General features: G+C 38.5%; 1 protein-coding gene across 2 annotated transcripts in view; it reads left to right on the top strand.

Annotated features, from left to right (window-relative positions):
- Positions 1-22,118, top strand: part of MYOM1 (myomesin 1) — a 151,197-nt gene that overhangs the window by 7,410 nt on the left and 121,669 nt on the right. For both annotated transcript variants that reach the window (XM_033178223.1, XM_033178221.1), the window contains exon 3: positions 19,504-19,644. In XM_033178223.1, the coding sequence (XP_033034114.1) occupies positions 19,504-19,644 (141 nt within the window). The remainder of the gene's footprint in view (positions 1-19,503; positions 19,645-22,118) is intronic.

The raw sequence follows: 22,118 nt of genomic DNA, 5'->3' as shown, positions 1-22,118 counted from the left end.
TCACTTCACAGTCTCAAGTTCATAGGTCATATTCTGCCATGGAATATTCATAAGGATCACACATTGGCTGCAGATATGGAAATACTGTCACTGAGGTGAATTCATTTCTTCTAGCACTTGCTTCAAACGAACTGCCTTCCAAAGAAAAGCTGGGAGGAATTAATACCAAATGTATATGACAGCCTCAATGTGTTTCCCTGAAAAACGTTCTGCAGATATGCTTAAGAACCTCATTTAGGACAATACATGTAATAGAGAAAGATTACATGTTAAATATCTGTTTTCCTGGACGGTTTGTGCTAGGTTTATAGAAGATAGGCATTTTCATTATAAGGCAGTTGTCAAGGTAACTACTTGTGTACTTATTTCATTTCCCCAGCGCTGTAGAATCTAGAGTTTTATGAATTTGTATTTTTAAAGGATCTTTATTTTCTCAACTCTATTGCAACATTTTATATTAAAATTATTTTAATTGTATACAAATCCTTTTAGCCACATATGCAATATTTGTATTTATTCATAATCTGATATATCATTAGTAATTAAACCTTTGAGCAAATTTTATTATGAAAACATTTGCTCTATATAATCCTCAGGAGACTTAGCCATTTTGGCCATAAAGAGCCTTAGACAATAAACTTTCTCTAGGAAACGGAGCTGTAATTATTTTTCTATGTTCAAACTCATTACTTTTTCCTTCCTACTATGTATATATTTTTGTAGGTAGGTATTTATTATGGCTTGCTGTGTTTGAACAACTTAAACTTTTTGGTAGAAGCATGCTGACCTAGAAACAAGAGGGGGAAAAATGCCAGTATGTTTTCCTTTGAATAATTCAATGTGAAAGACAAAGAAAGCCAACTCAATCCTGAAGGTATTTTAGTCTTTCTTTTTTTAGACCTTGAACACAGGTGCAGATAATATTTTTTGAACACTTCAAAGTCTTCATAATTCCTTTAGGTTATATTTTTCACTTGCTCAAAATGAAGCATCTTTTTCCTGCTAAATGAAAGCATTCTCTTTGGATTGTGAACAGTGTTGTTGATTAAAACCCCTGGGGTTGGAAATGCACCTCTGTGGAGTGTAAGTGCTCGGCTTGGTCTATTTTTAGCTCTACTTTGTAGTTAGATGTCCAGGGTTAAAGTGGAAACTATGGAGAGTTACTTGTACTCAGGGCTTGGCTGACCTTAGTGAGTCTTAGGAACAATGACTAGTTTAGTGTCAGTGCGCTTGCAGTACAGATCAGTTACCAATTGTATTCTGAGCCACGGATTATAAAGTAAATTCTGGACGGCTTACTCTAAATGCCTTTGTTCTTGGTCACAGTGGGAAAAATAAAGAAAATAATTTAGGAAAACAAAAACTCTTAAAATGACAAGATTACTACTGTTTCATGCTAATCAACAAAATATCATCAGGATTAAAGGAGCAGTGTTACTCATGACCACTTTGCAACCATTAGGCAAGGGTTCTTAACCTCTGTCCATGGACGGTTTCAGTAGAGTCTTGGATGATCTGAAATTTTATGCAAAATTATGCACAGATGAGAACTTTTCTGGAGAGAGGGACTGTAGCTTTCTTTGGATTTTCAGGGAGCTCTGTGACTCACCAAAGGTCAGAACCATTGCTCTAGAAAGCCTAAAAATGAATAACAGAGAGTCTAGTGTATGACCTGAGGACCTCTTTCCTAATGCCAATGTTATAAGGACTTAGGATGAAATAAGGCAGATGTTTACAGAAAAGGTGGGATTATGGAAAGCAGGGACCTTCCATTCTTGCAAGTAAGCTGGATCATACATTAAGATGAAAATAATTTAAAAAGAATGTTTTCTTATTCTTGTAAGTAGAATGAATGACTTACAAGAATGAATAGCTTACAAAAACCAGAGAACAGCACAGCAGGTTTCTCAGGTTATGGGAAGATTTAGAGTTGTTCCTCAACCTTCCATGGTAACAGTAGACATTTATTCTAAACAGATTAAAATTCAGCCTGTATGACATAATTCAGCATTGCATTCTCTATACCATCGAGTCTTTAGAACAGCCTTGAACAGTAGAAATTTTTATCCTCATTTTATAAATAAGAAAATTGGAAACCAAGGAGATTAAATGACTTTTCTTCATTACACTAGGAAGTAGCAGAATAGTTATTTGAACCCTCGTCATACCCAAGTCCCCACCCTTTCCACGGGCACATCATGCCAGTTACGGTCAGCAACTCCCCTTGATCATACACCACTGGGTTTTCCTTGAAGCATCAATATGTAGTTTTGCATTGTGCTTCCTTTGATTTAGCCTTCTTGTAGAGAAGCTATTGAGCACCAAAATAACCAAGATTTAGAGCAGGGTACAGGAGATGGAAGGACACAAATTCTAACAAAGAAAACCCAAGGAATGTCCATGAATGCCAAGCCTGGAACCTTACAGACACTTTAACCCACCATTTAGAATCAGACATAGATCTTTTCAAAGGAGTCTCAGAGACAGCAGTTTGGGGATAAAAAACACTGAGGCTTGAGTGACTTTCCCTGGACACCCTAACTTTAAACCATGCCCCTCACCTACCCCTATGTCACATTGATCAACCACCCCCAATGTGTCACCCAGATTATAACCTCTTGAAACTACTAGAGTTGGTGAAGACCATGCTAACATTCAAAGCAGTTATAATTCAGACAGAAGATGCCAATGCTAAAAATAGAGACCACTAAACACAGCAGAGAGTGCAGAGAACTTGAAAGCTTGTTCCATCTCCTACCCCAATATCCTTTCAAAATGTGTTACCAAAGAAATCGGCCTTGTGGACACTTTTGTGTCCTAACCTCAGCTATGAGCTGTAGATTCATGTCATTTTCTACATATCTATTTCTGTGAAATGAGGAAAATGACTGTCCCTCGTGTGGTGAAGTCGAAAGGAGATAGTCATGTAAGATGTTGAGTGTGGTGGTTGGCACAGGGGGAACACTCCGTGAGGTTTAGGCACTCCGAGTCATTTATTCAATAAATATTTACTGAGCGCTAAGCACTGCTGTAGGTGCTTGGGATAAATTACTGAGCACATTATATTGAATTCTGTCCTATTAAGTAGAATTATATTTTATACCAGAAGGTCATACATGTTGTAGAAACAATAAGAAACAGAGCAGGGTAAGAGAGATCAGGAATGTGGGCCAGAAGTACAGGTTAGAATTTTCAAGAGGGCAGTCTCACCGTGTGAGAAGGTGATATCTGAGCAAAGACATGAAGTAGCTCAGAGAGTTAGCCATGAGGTTATCTGGGGAAAATGCACCAGGCGTCAGGGACAGCCACTGCAAGGCCTTACAGCACAGAACAGCATCGAGGCCCATGCGAGGGAATGGGGGAGTGATGGATAGTGCAGGCGGAGAGGATGTCAGAAAGGTGATGGGTGGGGCAGGACTGATCATGGAGGGCCTGTGAGCCGTCGGAGGGAGTCGATATTCTGAGTTAAAGAAGGAATCCATGACAGTTTTGAGCAGGATAGCGACATGCTCTGACTCAGCGGTAACGGCATCACTATGGCTGTTGCAGAAGCAAGTTCCCTTGTTAGGAGGCTAATGCTGTGGTCCAGCCAGGGCCAGATGTGCAGAAGAGGGGATGTGTGAGCAGGTGCCAGATGTGAGGATCTACTGGTTATGGCTGAGTTCTGAATTCCTTCAGATTTCTCTCAGAGCTCCTCAGCACCCTTAGCCAGGGAGTTTTGAGGCTGTGAAATGGTCTGTGGAGATTTTGTGCATATAACAAATCTTCTGAGACTCTCTTTAGGTGATATGATGATAGTAAAACCATTTACTTGTTCCCCATTTTCCCAGATTCCATCCATGTCATGTCTAAGAAATGCCTTATTCTTTTGTTAGTGTTTTTCTGGTATTTAATAGGAAAAGCACCTTGAAATAACTATAGTTGTATGGAGACTCAAATCCATCTGGAGACTGAAGTGGCTGAATCTGAATAACAAAAAATATTGAACCAATTGACTGTTACTGGAAATGACATTCGCTTAGGGAGCTGCTGATAGTCTGGGCACAGTGGCTTATGCCTGTAATCCCAACACTCAAGGAGGCCAAGGCAGGAGGATTGCTGGAGCCCAGGAGTTTGAGACCAGCCTGGGCAACATAGTGAAACCTTGTCTCTATTGTTGCTGATATATCAAGGTTTTACTTTTTTCCTTTAGAAATGATTTTATTGCTTCTTCTCTAAATAAAATTTTAATTACTATATATAAGAAAAAAGCATCATAGTTCACGGGTAACAAAAATCAATACAATATTCTAGGGTTTGTCTTCCAGTATTTAAATACCAACAAAATGATGAGCCACATGATCTCCTATATGGTAGAAGTTCAGAGGGAAATAGCTGTGAAAGTAGAAAAGCCAGAGTTACTTTGTTCAAAAGGCTGTTGCATTATGTTGTTTTTATTTTTTAGTAGATGGGATCTTGCTCTGTTGCCCAGGCTGGAGTGCAGTGGTGCGATCTCGGCTCACTGCAACCTCCACCTCCTGGGCTCAGGCGGATCCTCTTGGCGCAGTCCTCTCAGCCTGCAAGTAGCTGGAACTACAGGCACACGCCACCATGCCTAGTTAATTTTTGTATTTTTTGTAGAGATGGGGTTTCACCATGCTGCTGAGGCTGGTCTCAAACTCCCAAGCTCGGGCAATCCGCCCACCTCGGCATCCCAAAGTGCTGGGATTTCAGGTGTGTGCCACCGCACCCGGCCTGTTGCATTATGTTCCGAATCCCAAAGACCAACCCTAAATCCAAGGAGAGTGGTCCTCTCTATATACCAGCCTCTTGCTCCAGCTTCCTCAGCTGTAAACACAGGGAGAGAGAGCTAGGATTCTCACTCCTGGTAACAACAGCTTCCCATAATTGGCAATTTATAGATCCATAGAACTGTGGAATGTTAAAGCAAGAAAGGACCAAAAGTTCATATAATATAAGCCCTTCCTTTCATAGATATGTAGAGTGGGGCCCAGAAAGACATGGTTCCTTCTTTGCCTCCTGTGCTTGACTCTTTTGTCAGGGTCTCATGCAGCCTAAATCAAGTTGAGATGGCACCAGGTACACTCAGAATGGCATCCTCTTCCCTAGGCAGGTGAATCATGCTGTGAGAAGGAAGGCATGTCCTTTTCTAGAGTGGAGTAGAATGCGTCAGCCAGAGGAGGAGGAAGGGCAAAGCCGCTACCTCTCTGGGCTCAGAGGTGAAACATTTGCTCTGTCCCTGCAGGGCCTTGACCTCCACAGTATCGGCACTGGCCAGGTAATGGGGTGTAACTGAACTTCCACAGAGAGATCTCTGGACTCTGGAAGCCCAAGGGTGCCCTTGCAACAGGCTTGAGGTTTCCCACAGCCATCTTTTAGATGAAACAAGAAAGCAAGAATAAGGTAACTTTTATGCAGTGTCTAGTCAACCCCAGTGACCATCCCAAAGTAGAGTGGGATGTTGGCGTTTGGGCTGCATTATAAATAAGTGAATAAGACCCGCTTTGACAAACCCTGGACACACCTCAGTTCACAAAGAAACAGCTTTAGACTTCATAAGGCATCCCCTGATACTATTGTCAAGTGTCTTTATACTAGAATGTCTAGGAAATATGAGGTAAACTCTCTTACTCCTGCTTAAAAACCATAATCTAGTCTGATTAAATTCACTTATGGAATAGTCAGAAGTGAATAAAAACTGAAGGATGTATATAGATAAGAACCATAAGATATTTAATTCTCTCAGAGTTTTACACATTCACCTTTTCTGGAACAAATGAATATTCTGCATTCCTAGGACATTTGTTTTTATATCGTGGCTATACACTAACTGTGGAAAGTTACCGAAAAAGTGAGTAAAAATAGCAATGGAAATTTAAATCATGGAAAAAAATAAAGCAATAAATTAAATGAAAAAAATTGTAGTTATATTCCTATTTAAATAGTTTTTTTTAATTTAAAAAAAGCTAAAAGTGAGATATTTCTATGGCTAAGAGTAAAATGAAGAGAAGAGATTAGTGTAAGATAAATAATGCAAAAAAAATTAAAATTGAAGGGAAGGTTATTTATTTTGACATCGTAGTATTTATTATGACGCTACCTGTCGGTAAATTTCAAGGATCATGTCGATCTGACAAAATTCATGTTTGTACCATAAGAAACTTTTCCTGAAAAGCCTATTAGCCAAAAGAGGACTCTTTTCAGCTTCCTACTTGTCCACGAACTTTGATGTTCTCCTGAAACCTCCGTGTGTGTCAAGATTGGGAAACAGGAGAATGAAGAATCAGTAGGTGTTAGGCCACCAGGACTGCCTGTATCAAAGGAGGAGGAGCACAAAACCAAACTGCTGTCAATCAAAAGTAGATCCAAAACAACGTTTTCACAAAAGCCCAAAGAACAGCATCATTTTTCAGGTTTTGCAAAGAGGAATTTGTGGCCGATAGAAAAGTAGAGAGTAGAAAAGAGAATGCAAATTCCCAGTGACTCTGCACTGGGTCCTGAAGATGAGAGACATAATTCAGATGCTGAAGCCCTGCAGAGGAGCAGCTAACTGGAGCAAAGACAGCCCAGAAGAGGCCCAGAAAAAGCTGACCCACAGTTTAAAAACATGGCCTCTTTCTCTCTTCCCGTAAATGACGGATCATTTTGCATATATGTGAACAGTACTGAGCTGTAAATGTATGTAAAGATGAAGTTTTTAAAGGAACATTGTTGGAATAGAAAAAATGAATTCAGGTCTTTTGTGGCCACTCAGTAAAGCCTAATGACAACACGTAGATAAGTCAGCATTAAAAACAGAGCTTTTCATCCTGGGATGTCCTACCCATCTTTCAATGTCCAGCTCTTCCGCAAAGGATTCCCTGATAACTCTAGACAGAAACTCGCTCTCGAGTGTGTGAATTCACATTTTGTTTGCACTGACCTTTGTGGTTACTGGCCTTCCTTCTTTGTGTTCTTCCATCCTTTCTTCCTTGATTGACATCCTATATTTACTCCCTTACTAGACGTAAAGCTCTCAGAATACAAGGGTTTTACATTTATCTTTGTATCCTACTCCTACCCCAGTGCCAAACACAGTAGTTTACACACAGTAGATACTCAGTAAGTTTTTTTGTCGAATAAATGAAATTGCTACAGAATGTTAAGAAATGAACCTGTATTATAACATATAACATATATATATTGTGAACGATTGAACAAGGAGATTAGTCAATAATGTTTGAAATAAACTTTCTCATGCACTTTCTGAAATATCAGCTGGGTTGTATGCTAAGTTTACATTGAACTCTATAAGCAACTATCCAGTGGTTTTCCAAAGTTGTTGTACTGTTTTACATTCCCACAAAAATATATGGAGATTCTAGTTTATCCACATCCATGCCAACATTTATTATTTTCTGTCTTATTTATTATAGCCATTATAATGTATGTGTCATAGAGGTTTGTGTGTAATGTGGTTTTGATTTGCATTTGCTTAATGACCAATTTTGTTAACCATCTTTTTGCATTTAGTAGCCATTTCTGTATCTTCTTTAGTGAAATGCCTATTCAAATCTTTTGCCCATTTTTTAATTGGATTTTTTTCTTATTGAGTTGTCATAACTATTTAAATAGTTTGGATACAAGTGCTTTATTAGATATGTTTGCAAATATTTTCTCATATTCTGTGCCTTGTCTTTTCCTTCTCTTTACCACAGTGTCTTTCTAAGACCAGAAGTTTTTAATTTTGATGAAGTTCAGTTCAACAATTTTGTTCTTTTCAAATCATGCTTTTGGTATTATATCTAAGAACTCTTTGACTAAGTCAGCACCTTAGGGAGTTTCTCTGATCTTTTCTTCTAAGAGTATCATCATTTCAGCACTTAATATTTAGAACTGTGATGCATTTTGAAGTAACTTTTTGTGTATAATATTGAGTAAAGCTCTAAATTCATCCTTTCACATATGGGTGTACAGTACAACTGATTGCCCCAGCACCGTTTGTTAAAATGGTTATCTCTTCCCCTGTTAAATTTCTTGATACCTTTATTAAAAATCAATTGACCATAAATGTAGAGGTTTATTTCTGGACTATCAATTCTGTTCCATTAATCTATATGCTTGTTCTTATACCAGTACCATACTGTTTTATAAAAAGTTTGAAACTGGTGGATGTAAGTCCTCTTAGTTCTTCTTTTACAATATTGTTTGCCTATGTAGTTCCTTCATATTTCCATATAAATTTTAGAATCATCTTGTCAATTTCTACAAAGAACAAAGTCTACTGGGATTTTGATTAGGATCATGTTGAATCTGTAGATCAATTTTGAAAAAGTGTATCATTTTAATAATGTTGAGTTTTCCATTCCATGAGCATGGAATACTTACTTATTTAGTTGTTCTTTCACTTATCATAATAATGTTTTGTAATTGTCAGTGTACAAGTGTTATTCTTATTTATGTTAAAGTTATTCCTTAATATCTTATTCTCTTAGATGCTATTGTGAACGGAGGTGTCTTAATTTAATTTTTGGATTATTCATTGCTAGTATATGGAAATATAATTGATTTTTGTGTTTTGATTTTATATCCTATGACCTTGCTTAACTCATTTATTAGTACTAGCAATTTTTGTGTGTGTATTTTTTAGGATTTTCTACACGTAGGATTATATCTGTAACAAAAGGTGGATTTACATCTTTTCAATTTTTAAAAAACTCGTTACCCTGACTAGAACCTCCAGTACAATGTTGAATAAAAGTGGTAAGAGCAGATCATTGCCTTGTTTCAGTCTTATGAGGAAAGCATTTTGTTTTTACCATTAAGTATGACGTTAGGTGTAGATTTTTCACAGATGTCCTTTATCAGGTTAAGGAAGTTCCCTTCTATTTCTATTCTATTGAGAGTTATTAATAAGAATGCTGACTTTTGTCAAATGCTTTTTCTGCATCTATTGAGATGATAATATGGTTTTGGTTTTTTATTCTATTAATATGGTATATTACACTGATTGCTTTTCATATGTTAAATTAACCTTGCATTTCTAGGATGATCTTCACTTGGTTGTATATATTGCTGGATTCCATTTCTTAATATTTTTGAAGGATTTTTGCATCTATATTCATGATGGATGAAGTAGTTTCCTTTTATTATAACATCTTTGTTTGGCATTGATATCATGTAATACTGACCTTATAGAATGAGTTGGAAAGTGTTCCCTTCTCTATTTTTTGAAAAAAAAAAGATAAGTGATTGGTATTATTTCTTTAAGTATTTGATAGACTTCATTAGTGAAGCTATTTGGGCATAGACTTTTCGTTGTAGGAAAATTTTAAATTACCAGTTTGAGTTCTTTACTTGTTCTTGATCTCTTCAGATTTTTTAATTTGTTCTAGAGTTAGTTTTGGTAATTTGAGTCTTTATAGGAATTTTCCTATTCTGTCTAAGTTGTCTAATTTGTTGGCATAAAGGCATCTACATTATTTCTTTGTGAGCCTCTTAATTCCTATAAGGTTGTTAGTGATGTCTCTTCTTTCATTCTTGATTTTAATAATTTGTGTCTTCTATTATTTGTAGTCAATTTAGCAAAAGCCTTACTAATTGTCATGATCTTTTCAAAGAACCAACTTTTGTTTCATTAATTTTATTGTTTCTCTGTTTTTATTTCCCCTCTAATCTTTATTATGTTGCCCTTCTGCTTGTTTTGTGTTTAGTTTTATCTTTTTCTAGCTTCTTATGATGGAAGCTTAGATTATTAGTTTGAGACCTTCTTTTCTAATACAAACATTTAAAGCTATATATGTCCCTCTAAGTACTGCTTTAGCTATATCCCGTATATTTTAATAAGTTATGTTTTTGTTTTTATATAGTTTGAAGTATTTTGTAATTTCCTTTGTGATTTGTTTTTGACCAATAGGTTATTTAAAAGTATGTTGTTAATTTCCTTATATTTGAGGCTTTTCTAAATTTTTTTCTATTGTAGATTCTTGTTTAATTCTTCTGTTATCTGGGGATATATTTTCCATGATTCTAGTTCTTTTAAATTGATTTAGATTGTTTTGTGAACTACCATAAGAACCTTCCTTGAGAATGTTGAAAACAATAAGTATTCTATTGTCCTTGGGTAAAGTACTCAAGAAAGATCAGTCACATCAAGGTGATTGATAGTGTTTTGCAAGTATTCTATGTTCCTGATGATGTTTTAAATCTAGTTATTCTATCAGTTATTGCGAGTGGAACATTGAAGTCTCCAACTATTATTTTTCGGTTTCATATTTCTTTTAATTCTGTCATTTTTGCTTTATGTATTTTGGGGATCTGTTGTTAGGTGTATATACATTTACAATTATTATGTTTTTCTGAGGAATTGACCATTTTATCATTATGAAATATTCCTCTTTGTTTCTAATAATATTTCTTGATGTAAAGCATATTATTTTTTATATTAATATAGCTTACCATTTGCATGGTATATCTTTTTTATCCTTTTACTTTAACAAATGTGTCTTTAGAGTGTGTCTCCTGTAGCAGCATATAAGTGAATTAGTGGAATCTTTTTTTTTCCATTCAGTCTGACAACTTCTGCCTGTTCCTTGGAGTTTTTTATTCCATTTACATTTAATAAAATTACTGATATGGCTGTATTTATGTCTGCCACTTTTTTTAGTGTATCTCATATCTCTTTAATTACTCCTTTATTGCCTTATTTTGTATTAAATGAAATTTTTTAGTGTATCGTTTTAATTCTTTTGTTTCTTGACTATATTCTTTGAGCTATTTTCCTAGGGATTGCTTTAGGAATTGCAATACACATGCTAACTTATCTCTATCTACTTCAGATAATATATACTCACTGAATACCAGTAAACATAGAAACTTTCCTCTAATATAGCTTCATTTCCTTTTCCCTCCTTTGCACTATTGTCAAGTATATTACAGCTATGAATGTTGTAAACCCAACAACACAATGCAGTATTATTTTCTACAATATTATGTCTTTTAAAGAATTTAAGAGAAGGCCAGTTGCAGTGGCTCACATGTGTAATTTCAGCACTTTCACAGGCTTGAGCTCAAGAGTTTGAGACCAGCTGGGCAGCATGGTGAAATCCCATTTCTACAAAAAATACAGAAATTAGCTGGGCGTGGTGATGTGTGCCTATAGTCCCAACTACTTGGGAGGCTGACGTGGGAGGATGGCTTGAGCCCAGGAGGTCGAGGTTATGGAGTTATGATCACGTCATTGCACTCCAGCCTGGGTGACAGACCAAGACTCTGTAGAATTTAATAGAATATATATGTGTAAAAATTTACATACATATATGCGTATAAGCTTATATACATATAAATTTATATACATATGTATGTATAAACTTATATACATATATGTACATACACATGAGTGTATGCGTGTATGTACACACACTGTCTTTTGTATTTACCCAATTATTTACTTTCTGGTGTTCTCCATTTTTTTTATGTGGGTTTAAATTACAATTAAATTACCTTTAATCTTTTTCTTTTTTTCTTTTTTTGAGTCGGAATCTCACTCTGTCGCCAGGGCTGGAGTGCAGTGGCATGATCTTGGCTCATTGCAACCGCTGCCTCCCAGGTTCAAGTGATTCTCCTGCCTCAACCTCCTGAGTAGCTGGGATTACAGGAGTGCACCACCACACCCAGCTAATTTTTGTATTTTTAGTAGAGACAGGGTTGCACAATGTTAGACAGGCTGGTCTCAAACTCCTGACCTCAAGTGATGCACCCACCTTGGCCTCCCAAAGTGCTAGGATTACAGGCATGAGCCACTGCGTCCGGCCAGATATAGAATTCTTGATTGACATTGTTTTTCAGCACTTAAATATGTCATGTCAGTGCCAATATTCCTGATGAGAAGTCTACCATTCACAGTATTATTGTTCCCCTGTGTGTAAAGAATCATTTTACTCTTGATGCTTTCAAGGTTTTTCTCTGGCTTTGACTTTCAACAGTTTGACTTTGATATTTCCAGGCCTGTGTGTCTCTTTCTGTGTTACTCTACTTGAGTTTTTTGAGCGTCTTGGATCCATAGATTAGTATTTTCATCAAATTTTGGAAGCTTTAGTCTATTATTTCTTCAAGTATATTTTCCTTCCCTTTCTCTCTCTCTTCTCTTTCTGGCATTGTCATTACTCATATGTTAGTATGTTTGACGTCGTCTCACAGGTTTCTGAGGCTCTTTTAATTTTTCTTTATTCTTTTATCTCTCTGTGCTTTAGACTGGGTAATTTCTATTTTCAACTTTATTGATGATTTCTTCCCTTATCTAATATCTGCTGTTGCGTCCCTCTAAGAAATTTTCATTTGTTATTGTACATTTTAACTCCAGAGTGTCCTTTGATTTTATTTTATAATTTATATTTCTTTGTCGACATTCTCTATTTGTTGAGTCCTTGTTATAATACATTCCTTTAACTCTTTAAACATGGTTTCCTTCAGTTTTTGAACATATTTATAATTGCTGCTTTGAAGTCTTTGTCTGCTAAACCCAACATCAAGGACAACCCAGAGACAATTTTTGTTTACTACTATTTTCTCATTGGTGTGAGTTACATTTTCCTATTTCTTGGCATGTCTCATAACTTTTGTTGTTAAAAATGGGACATGTCAGAAAATATATTGTTACAATTCTGAATTCTGAATTTTCCTCAGAGTGTGTTGTTGCTGTATTTTGGTTTGGTCTTTTTGTTTTTGGGTTTTTTTGTTTCTGTTTTTGTTTTGAACTGGAGTCTCACTCTGTTGCCCAGGCTGGAGGGCAGTGGCGTGATCTCAGTTTTGTTTAATAATTTGGCTGGACATACTTGTAGAATCTCTTTAACTACAGTGTGGCTGTAGGTGTCTCTGCTCAGCTTTGTTTTGTTTTTTAAATTCTTGTTCTCATTTTTAAGCCTGAATTCCTAAGAATCACACTGTGTTTGCATAGATTAATGGCCAATGAGTGGTCAGACATTGCGCCCAAACAGCTCAAGACAGTAAATCTTCCACCCTCTGGTAGTAGATCTGTGTGTGTGTTGGGGAGCACAGTTAAAGTGTGCTGGTAATTATTTATTTATTTATTTGTTTGTTTTTTGAGACGGAGTCACCCAGGCTGGAGTGCACTGGTGCGATCTTGGCTCACTGCAACCTCTGCCTCCCGGGTTCAAGCGATTCTCCTGCCTCAGCCTCCTAAGTAGCTGGGCCTACAGGCGTGTGCCACCATGACCAGCTAATTTTTGTATTTTTAGTAGAAACGGGGTTTCCCCGTATTGGCCAGGATGGTCTTGATCTCTTGACCTCGTGATCCACCCACCTCGGCCTCCCAAAGTGCTGGGATTACAGGTGTGAGCCACTGTGCCCAGCCTGTATGCAGGTAACTTTTAAGTAAGTCTGGTTTTGCTTAATTCCAGGCTCTCTTGCCTGTCCTCTGCACGTGTGCACAGGTTTACAATCAGCCAGTGATGTGTGGAAAACTTGGGCCTCTCCAATTTTTCCTACACATATTTGTACGGAGAGCTTATGAAGGCCCCTATGACTACTTTATTTTCCAGATTTTCCTGGTAAATTTCTGGCTGATCTACCAATCTGTTGCTTGCCCCAAGCCTGATTGTAACCTCAGGCTAGCTGAGCTGCTGGTCTTCCCTTGTTTGTTTGCCACCTAGATTGCTACTGTTATTGACAACGCTGCTGGATGTGGGGTTTTTATCACATTGTGCCCAAATCAAGTCATTCTTCCCTGGCTGCTCCTTTTCATGCCTTTTCTCATCTTGGTTGAACTACCTTATGGACTAAGCTGGAAGTAAGGGATGGGAGAAGCCTAGGCAGGAATGACATACAGACTCCCGCTGCTCATACGTGAAATTCAGTTGTTTGTTTGTTTGTTTGTTCTGTGAATAGCCACTTCTCATTGTAGTGTATGCCTTTGATTGATTTTCAGAGCCCTGACTGGTTATTTTTGACAATGTGTTCTATATCATCACTGCTTTGGAAAGAGGAGCTGAGGAACTACTCCTTCCACCATACTGAAAGTCCTACCTCTGCATCAGCCATTTTTAATCATTCCTCATCTGCTTCTGATGTGAAACCAGGGTTGAGAATCTTTGCGCTAGGGTTTGTTACAGGAGAATAAATCTTTTTTTTTTTTTCTTTTTCTGTTTTTTTGTGACGCTGTCTCCCTCTGTGACCCAGGCTGGAGGGTAGTGGCACCATCTCAGTTCACTGCAACCTCCCTGTCCTGCGTTCAAGCAATTCTCTGCCTCAGCCTCCTGAGTAGCTGGGATTCTAGGTGCCCGCGACCATGCCCAGCTAAGTTTTATATATTTAGTAGAGACGGGGTTTCACCATCTTGGCCAGGCTGGTCTTGAACTCCTGACCTCGTGATCCACCACCTCGGCCTCCCAAAGTGCTAGGATTACAGGTGTGAGCCACTGTGCCTGGTCATAAATCTTTATTTCACTTTATTCAATAAACATTTATTGAGTTGTGTCAGGCACTGGGCACAGTGCTGAGGATATAAAGATCACTGAGACCATCCCTCTTCTCAGGTAGTCACAGGCAGTGGGAAAGACAGAGAAACCAGTAATGCAGCCTAACCCTGAGCACATAAGGATGGGTGATGCTGGCTTTGGGAGCACAGTCAGCGGAGACAGTGCCCACAGTTCCTTTCTCTGAAACGTGCTGATAGGCTGTCAGAATGTTTTCAGAAAGTAACATAGCCATTACGCACATCTACAGTTCCCATTATCATGAATACATTTATTCATCCTAGTAAACCTGGAACAATTTCACCAAATTATATGGTGATTATAAACATAACTTTAAGGGGCCAGCATTTTATTTTATGTTCAGTTTAATGACTTTTTTTTGTGCTTTATTTTTAGCTGTAACTGATGATTTCGTAACTTCAATTTAGGTGAATAAATTCAGGAACAACGAATCAACATCAAAGTCATCATGGACAGTATGACATGGTTTTATGGTCTCCAAACTGGGGAGTCCACAAAGGCAAGCCACTGGGGTATAGAACGAAATAGTAACACTTCTTTTTTTTTTTTTTTGAGACGGAGTCTCGCTCTGTTGCCCAGGCTGGAGTGCAGTGGTGTGATCTCGGCTCACTGCAAATTCTGCCTCCTGGGTTCATGCCATTCTCCTGCCTCAGCCTCCCGAGTAGCTGGGACTACAGGTGCCCGCCACCATGCCCGGCTATTTTTTTTTTTTTTTTGTATTTTTTAGTGGAGATGGAGTTTCACAGTGTTAGTTAGGATGGTTTCGATCTCCTGACCTCATGATCTGCCTGCCTCAGCCTCCCAAAGTGCTGGGATTACAGGCATGAGCCACTGCACCCCGCTGTAACATTTCTTTTTTAAAAAAAAAAAAAATCAAATGTGGTCTTTAGCTTTTTGCTATTGATTGAATGTTTCATAAAATGAGACTATTTATACAGTGGTATATGGATAGAACTTATAAATAAACATATGTAGGTAATATGCCCCCAATTTTTTAAATTAAGTGTACTCGATCATAAAAGTTGGAGATCCCAGCAGTTTGGGGGCCGAGGGAGGCAGATCACCTGAGATCAGGAGTTTGAGACCAGCCTGGCCAACATGGCAAAACTCTGTCTCTACTAAAAAGTACAAAAATTAGCCGGGCGTGGTGGTGTGCACCTGTAACCCCAGCTATTCAGGAGGCTGAGGCAGGAGAATTGTTTAAACTCGGGAGGCAGAGGTTGCAGTGAGCCGAGATCGCGCCATTGCACTCCAGCCTGGGCGACAGAGTGAGACTCCGTCTCAAAAAAAAACGTTGGAGATGACTGGTATAGTGAAAAGAACACTAACCTGAAAATCAAGAAGAGATGAGTGCCAGTCCCAGTTCACCACCGACTCACTGTGTGAGCACGGGTGAGTTACAAGCGCTCTCCAGGCTTTGCTTTCCACATCTGTCAAATCAAGGGCCTGGTATAAATATCCCCGAGTCCGCTTTCAGCTCTCAAATTCTATAAATGGTTTTGTTCTTGCTTTTCCTGTTATGAAGCTGAACAAGCAGGGGGTTATAATATTTTCTCTTCAGTATTTGAATTAGATGCAGGTGTAAGTCTACTTCTGAGTTCCTGGAATATTTCCAGAGAGTGCATGTTGTACCTTGGCTACGTCTCTTCCCTGTGGTGCTACCAGTCATAGATGTATGTGATAATGTCCTATACACCAGGATATGTATTTAAAATCTGTTAACTGCGCCGGGTGCGGTGGCTCAAGCCTGTAATCCCAGCACTTTGGGAGGCCGAGGCGGGCGGATCACAAGGTCAGGAGATCGAGACCATCCTGGCTAACACGGTGAAACCCCGTCTCTACTAAAAAATACAAAAAACTAGCCGGGCGAGGTGGCGGCGCCTGTAGTCCCAGCTACTCGGGAGGCTGAGGCAGGAGAATGGCGTGAACCCGGGAGGCGGAGCTTGCAGTGAGCTGAGATCTGGCCAGTGCACTCCAGCTTGGGTGACAGAGCGAGACTCCATCTCAAAAAAAATAAAAATAAAAATAAAAAATAAAAAATAAAAAAAATTCTGTTAACTGTAGACATATTAACAAGGACTAGCATAATTAGTGGGGAGTACAAAAAGATGTACCTAGATATAGATATAGTTACAGGCTCATAGATACCTGTGCACACACACAATGAACCCTTGCCTTTTGCTTAATTTGATTGCTTTCATCAAAATTCAGAAAGCTTCAAGATTTAAGCTAAGCACATTAAAAAACACTACATCTAGTTTTAATAGGTAAAGATGGACACCAATCCATATGTATTAAGTTTGGTAACTACTCAGAAGTAAGTTGTTGGCTTATTTTCAAAATTTAAATACATAAAAGCCCAAGGGGTTAGCAAGCCCTTATTTAGCTCTTTGATTTAAGATCAAAGAAATTTAAAATCTACATATTATATGTAACTCCTCTAGAAACATTTTTCAACTTTAAAATTTGATAGAGTAAGATGTTGGACTTCAGAGGTCATGGATCATGACAAAATAGACTATGGATGTTTTTCTTAAGATAACTATGCTTATGATAATAGTCACTTTCTTTAAAGTTTGTGTCTCTCTGATTTCGTTTTGTTTGCTAGCCTCAATAAATAAATGTCTTAGCATTACTAAATCATCAGTTCGCATTGTATTTTAACATCTAGTTCTTCATATACTCTTTATTAGAAATCAAAGTCTTGAAGAAATATTAGCATAATAAAAGTGGAGATCTTGTATTTTCTAAGCAGTACTATATAACACATAGCATTATAATGCTTTTTAAAAATTCTTCTGTTCCAAATGAAATACAAAGTGGAAGCTGATGAAAGGGCCATGAGTCTTTAGCATAAAGTTCAACTATTAAAACGTCAGCTCCTACATTGGAAGGACATACAAGAAAAAAAGAACAGCTCTTGTGATTTACTTGTGAGAATGGAATACTCATATTATGGCACATTCTATGTAATAAATGCATTATTTTAAGAATTTGTCTTGGCCGGGCGCGGTGGCTCAAGCCTGTAATCCCAGCACTTTGGGAGGCGGAGACGGGCGGATCACGAGGTCAGGAGATCGAGACCATCCTGGCTAACATGGTGAAACCCCGTCTCTACTAAAAAATACAAAAAACTAGCCGGCGAGGTGGCGGGCGCCTGTAGTCCCAGCTACTTGGAGGCTGAGGCAGGAGAATGGCGTAAACCCGGGAGGCGGAGCTTGCAGTGAGCTGAGATCCGGCCACTGCACTCCAGCCCGGGCTAGAGCGAGACTCCGTCTCAAAAAAAAAAAAAAAAAGAATTTGTCTTAAAGGATAAACTGACTGTAGCCACTAGAATAGGAGTAAAGAGAGAAAAGCAAAAGCAGAAAAACAGGAGAGAAATTAGAATCCAACTATCCAAAACGGGGGAAAAATGAAACTCTTAAGCCCCATAATTATTTTATTTTGGATGGTAATGGAATAAAGAGGTGAGGGAAAATACCACTTTAAACTTAGACCTGTATAAGCACAGCCTGTACTTCGTGACCTGCCGGGGTATAGAATGCAGTCATTTTACTGCTGCCCAGGACAGCCGGCCAGGAACAAATGTCACCCTGGCTTCCAGTTGGTAACCAATCCACAAGCTTGAATTCAAAGTTCTAACCTTTAGTTTTAATGCTGATCATAGAAAAAGAGATAGATATTCACCTCTGGGGGAGGGGGTAGATAGCGGGGAAGGAAGAGTTAGGCCATTTCCATGAGACCTCCTGGGAGGATTCGAGGTGCCGCTGCCTGCCCTGCATGTCAAAGCCCTGTGCTACTTGTTTTCTCGCATCGTCATACATCTATTTTGTACCATGTATATGCTTGACCTCTCTTCTGCTTTGGATTAGGTAATCCCTTTTGCTTTTTCAAATGATTTTCGAAGATTAGGAAATGGTCAAGGTTTGGAAGGTTTTTCTATTTCAACTGGGCAGCTTGGCTTTTCCCATGACATAATACCCCTCTTCACCTTATCTTTAGAGATTCTCTAGACCGGGGGCTTCTAAAAAAATGTTAACTTTCTTTTTTAAGAATCGTTTCAAATTTACAAAATGATTACGAGGATAGTACAGAAGAGTTCCTATACAGACCCCTATTGTTAACATCTTTCCTTACTGTGTAGATCAGGGACTTTTAGCCCCGAGTTCACGGATTGACTTCAGGGAGTCCATGAACTCCTGAAGTTTATGCCAAATTGTATGTGTTTGTATGAGAATGCATTTCATTTCATTCAAGAACTATACGAATTAACACTATTTTCATTTCATCAATCCCTTTTCTCTGCTATCTCTGCTCTCATGTTTTCCACTTCCCTAGTCATTTTTTTTGGTTTATTAGAACACTAACTACCTCCAAGTGCACATTTGCACCAGTGTGCATAGGAAGACAGAACTGACTGAAGGCTTCTTTACCACACTCTTGTGAATCACTGAGTCAATTGGCATCATGTGTTCACATAAAATATATGAACTCTATTATTTAATAAGCCCCACATCCCTTCAAAGGCAGGAGTCACCTGTAATACATAAAGGTCTCAGTGTAAATCAAGGGTTCTACATCAGAATGGATCTATCTAGAAAAGTGTGCATTTTAAATAAGCTCCCAAAAGAATTTGGATGCACCATGTATCAAAACCATTTATATAGTCTGCCTAAATTTCCAACATGACATTAACCCAAAAGGGCATTTAGAACTATCATAAAAGCATCACTGTTTTCCGTTGAAACTTTAAGTGGGGGAAAAAGCCGTGAAATCACTGGATAATAATCACATAAAATTATCACCGTTTTTCTTTTCTATCTCTATAGAGTCTGTTATTTGAAATCTTTCTAACTCTACTTTGATTCTAAAGATAAAAGATAATTGTAACGTTAGAGATCTAGGATTTGGTAAAATTTCTCCCAAGTTAAAACTTCCTGTATCAGTATTTTGAATGTTGTAAATGCCTTTTTGTTGTTATTATTGTCTGATGTTAGGTGGTTTATTTCAGACTTACAGATTCCAGTCTACTGTTAGATGATTACTCATCCAAGTTGAGCCCCAAACCAAAGAGAGCCAAGCACAGCCTTCTGTCTGGAGAAGAGAAAGAAAATTTGCCCAGTGACTACATGGTACCCATTTTCTCGGGACGGTGAGTGTGCTTTTCCTTCCTGGCTTTCATTATTAAGAAGTATATAGTAAGTGCTATAGGAATAGCAGATTATAGTCATAATTGCTGTGGGCAGATTATAGAAATAGCAGCTAACATTTATCGAGCACTTGTCAGATTATAGTAAAAGCAGCTAACCTTTTGTTAAGCACTTACTATATACTGATTAAGATCTGAGGAAGCTCAGAACCATGCACGGAGAGAGACGTGTTAATTATGTTAAAAGGGATTTCCTTTTCAGAAATTTTGCCATTACGTAGGATGGCTACATGACAAACAAGAATGATCAGAACTTAATGCTGCTTATAAAACTAGCTGGAATGGAAAGTGGATCCTGGGATGCTAGTGATTGGACAGGACAACCAGAGTAAAAAGAAAGCTTCAAAACTATAAAATGCTGGGTGAATTTTTATTACTCTGTGTGTGTGTGTGTGTGTGTGTGTGTGTGTGTGTGTGTGTATATATATATATCTGAGATAATATCTCACTCTGCTACCCAGGCTGGCGTACAGTGGCACAAACACAGTTCACTGCAGCCTCAACCTCCCAGACTCAGGCAATCCTCCTACTTCAACCTCCCGAGTAGCTGGGACCACAGGCACGAGCCACCATGCCCAGATAATTTTTAAAAAAAAATTATTTGTAGAGATGGGGTCTCACTATATCGCCCAGGTTGGTCTTGAACTCCTGGGCTCAAGTGATCTTCCCTGCTTGGTCTCCCAAAGTGCTTGAATTATAGGCACGAGCCACCACACCTGGCCCGGGTGAACTTTAAAAAAAAACCCAAGATGACACGTTTAGGTAGCTGAAAAATATCTTGGTTATCAATGTGGTTTTAATTATTATTCACTGGGGAAAAAAATCTCATCATAATTTAAATGCCTTGTTCAATGGGAAATAGATTGCTATTTACTTTGAGGAAAACTTCAAACAAAATAATCACTAAATCACAAGTCGGTGTGATGCCAATTTTCTATCTTTATTACATAACATTATTTTTGAGCATCAATAATATTCAAAGGAATCTTGAAAGGAGACTTGTCCTGGACACCAAGATTAAAGCTCAACAGGAGCTTTCTGGCTCATCTCCTGTTTACTTCTCTTTGAACACAGAGTTATTCCCATAGCTCAGGTGACGCTCAAAGTGAGGCCATCCTCTAAGAGCAAATGTCATGGAAAAGTAGATCCTCTTGGAAGTCAGGAAATAATTTGGTTGTGATTGATGGTGACCTACATCTGTTGCCTGTGTTTTTCTTTCCATTGCCCTCTGACAGTTCCTTTCTGACTTGTGTCAGAGGCTAATGTCATAATTGCTCTAAACCCAATTAGGAAGGTAAAGGGATAAATAACATTCTATTTTTAGCTTTTTAGCTGATATCTTTGCTCTCTCTGATTTTTTTAAGTGAACTTTCCAGACAAACACGCTTTCGCTGCTAAGTATGCATGTCCAGCCATTTGTCCTCTTCACAGTAGCTTAATGTAACTTGCATTCCTTATAAGTGATGGTAGGCTAGGGGAGTAAAGTCTTTGTCTCCAGTATTTTTCCCACTCTGTTTCAAAACATCATTTTAAAACCACATCAGCTTAACACTAGCCTACGTGACATGACTCCATCTGGCAGGGCACAAAATGAAACTTCTTACTCCTAATATCTTCTCCCTGCTCTGTGCACACCAAACTATTTGTCTCTTCCGGGCCAGTCTCAGGAAGTGATCATTTACCAAATAAACTGATAAAAGAAGATGTGAGGCGGGGCGCGGTGGCTCACGCCTGTAATCCCAGCACTTTGGGAGGCCAAGGTGGGCGGATCACGAGGTCAGGAGATGGAGACCATCCTGGCTAACACGGTGAAACCCTGTCTCTACTAAAAATACAAAAAAATTAGCCAGGCATGGTGGCGGGCACCTGTAATCCCAGCTACTCGGGAGGCTGAGGCAGGAGAATCACTTGAACCTGGGAGGTGGAGGTTGCAGTGAGCCCAGATCGTGCCACTGCACTCCAGCCTAGGAAACAGAGCGAGACTCCTCTCAAAAAAAAAAAAAAAAAAAAAAAAAAGTGAATAAAAATTGATTTTCTAGGCTTTATTTCTAGTTCTTCATTATATCTTATACAGTGTCATCACCTATACTCTATTACTGTGTCGAAAATAACATTTCACAGCGGTTTTGGCAGTATTAACAATCTGAGAAGAGGATGGAAAAGAAATGAACATTTGTTGAATGTCTATTATTATTTGCTGGGACTCATGCAAGGTGCTTTATATAAACCATCTTGCTAAATTCTCCATACAACCCTGCAGAGATATTAATATATCAACGTTTTAGACAAGGAAATCATGGCAGAGTGACTTGCTGAAAGCTGCATGCCTGGGAGGGAAAGAATTGAAAGTCCTACGTAGGCCTAGTCAATGCAGTGGATATGCCCTCTGCACTCACAGTGTGCTTCTGGAAAACACC

This window comes from Trachypithecus francoisi, unplaced genomic scaffold (genome assembly GCF_009764315.1).
Source record: "Trachypithecus francoisi isolate TF-2019V2 unplaced genomic scaffold, Tfra_2.0 Lachesis_group19, whole genome shotgun sequence".
In the NCBI taxonomy this organism is placed as follows: domain Eukaryota; kingdom Metazoa; phylum Chordata; class Mammalia; order Primates; family Cercopithecidae; genus Trachypithecus; species Trachypithecus francoisi.
The sequence above is the reverse complement of the archived record's forward strand: the minus strand, read 5'-3'. Positions and strand labels throughout refer to the sequence as shown.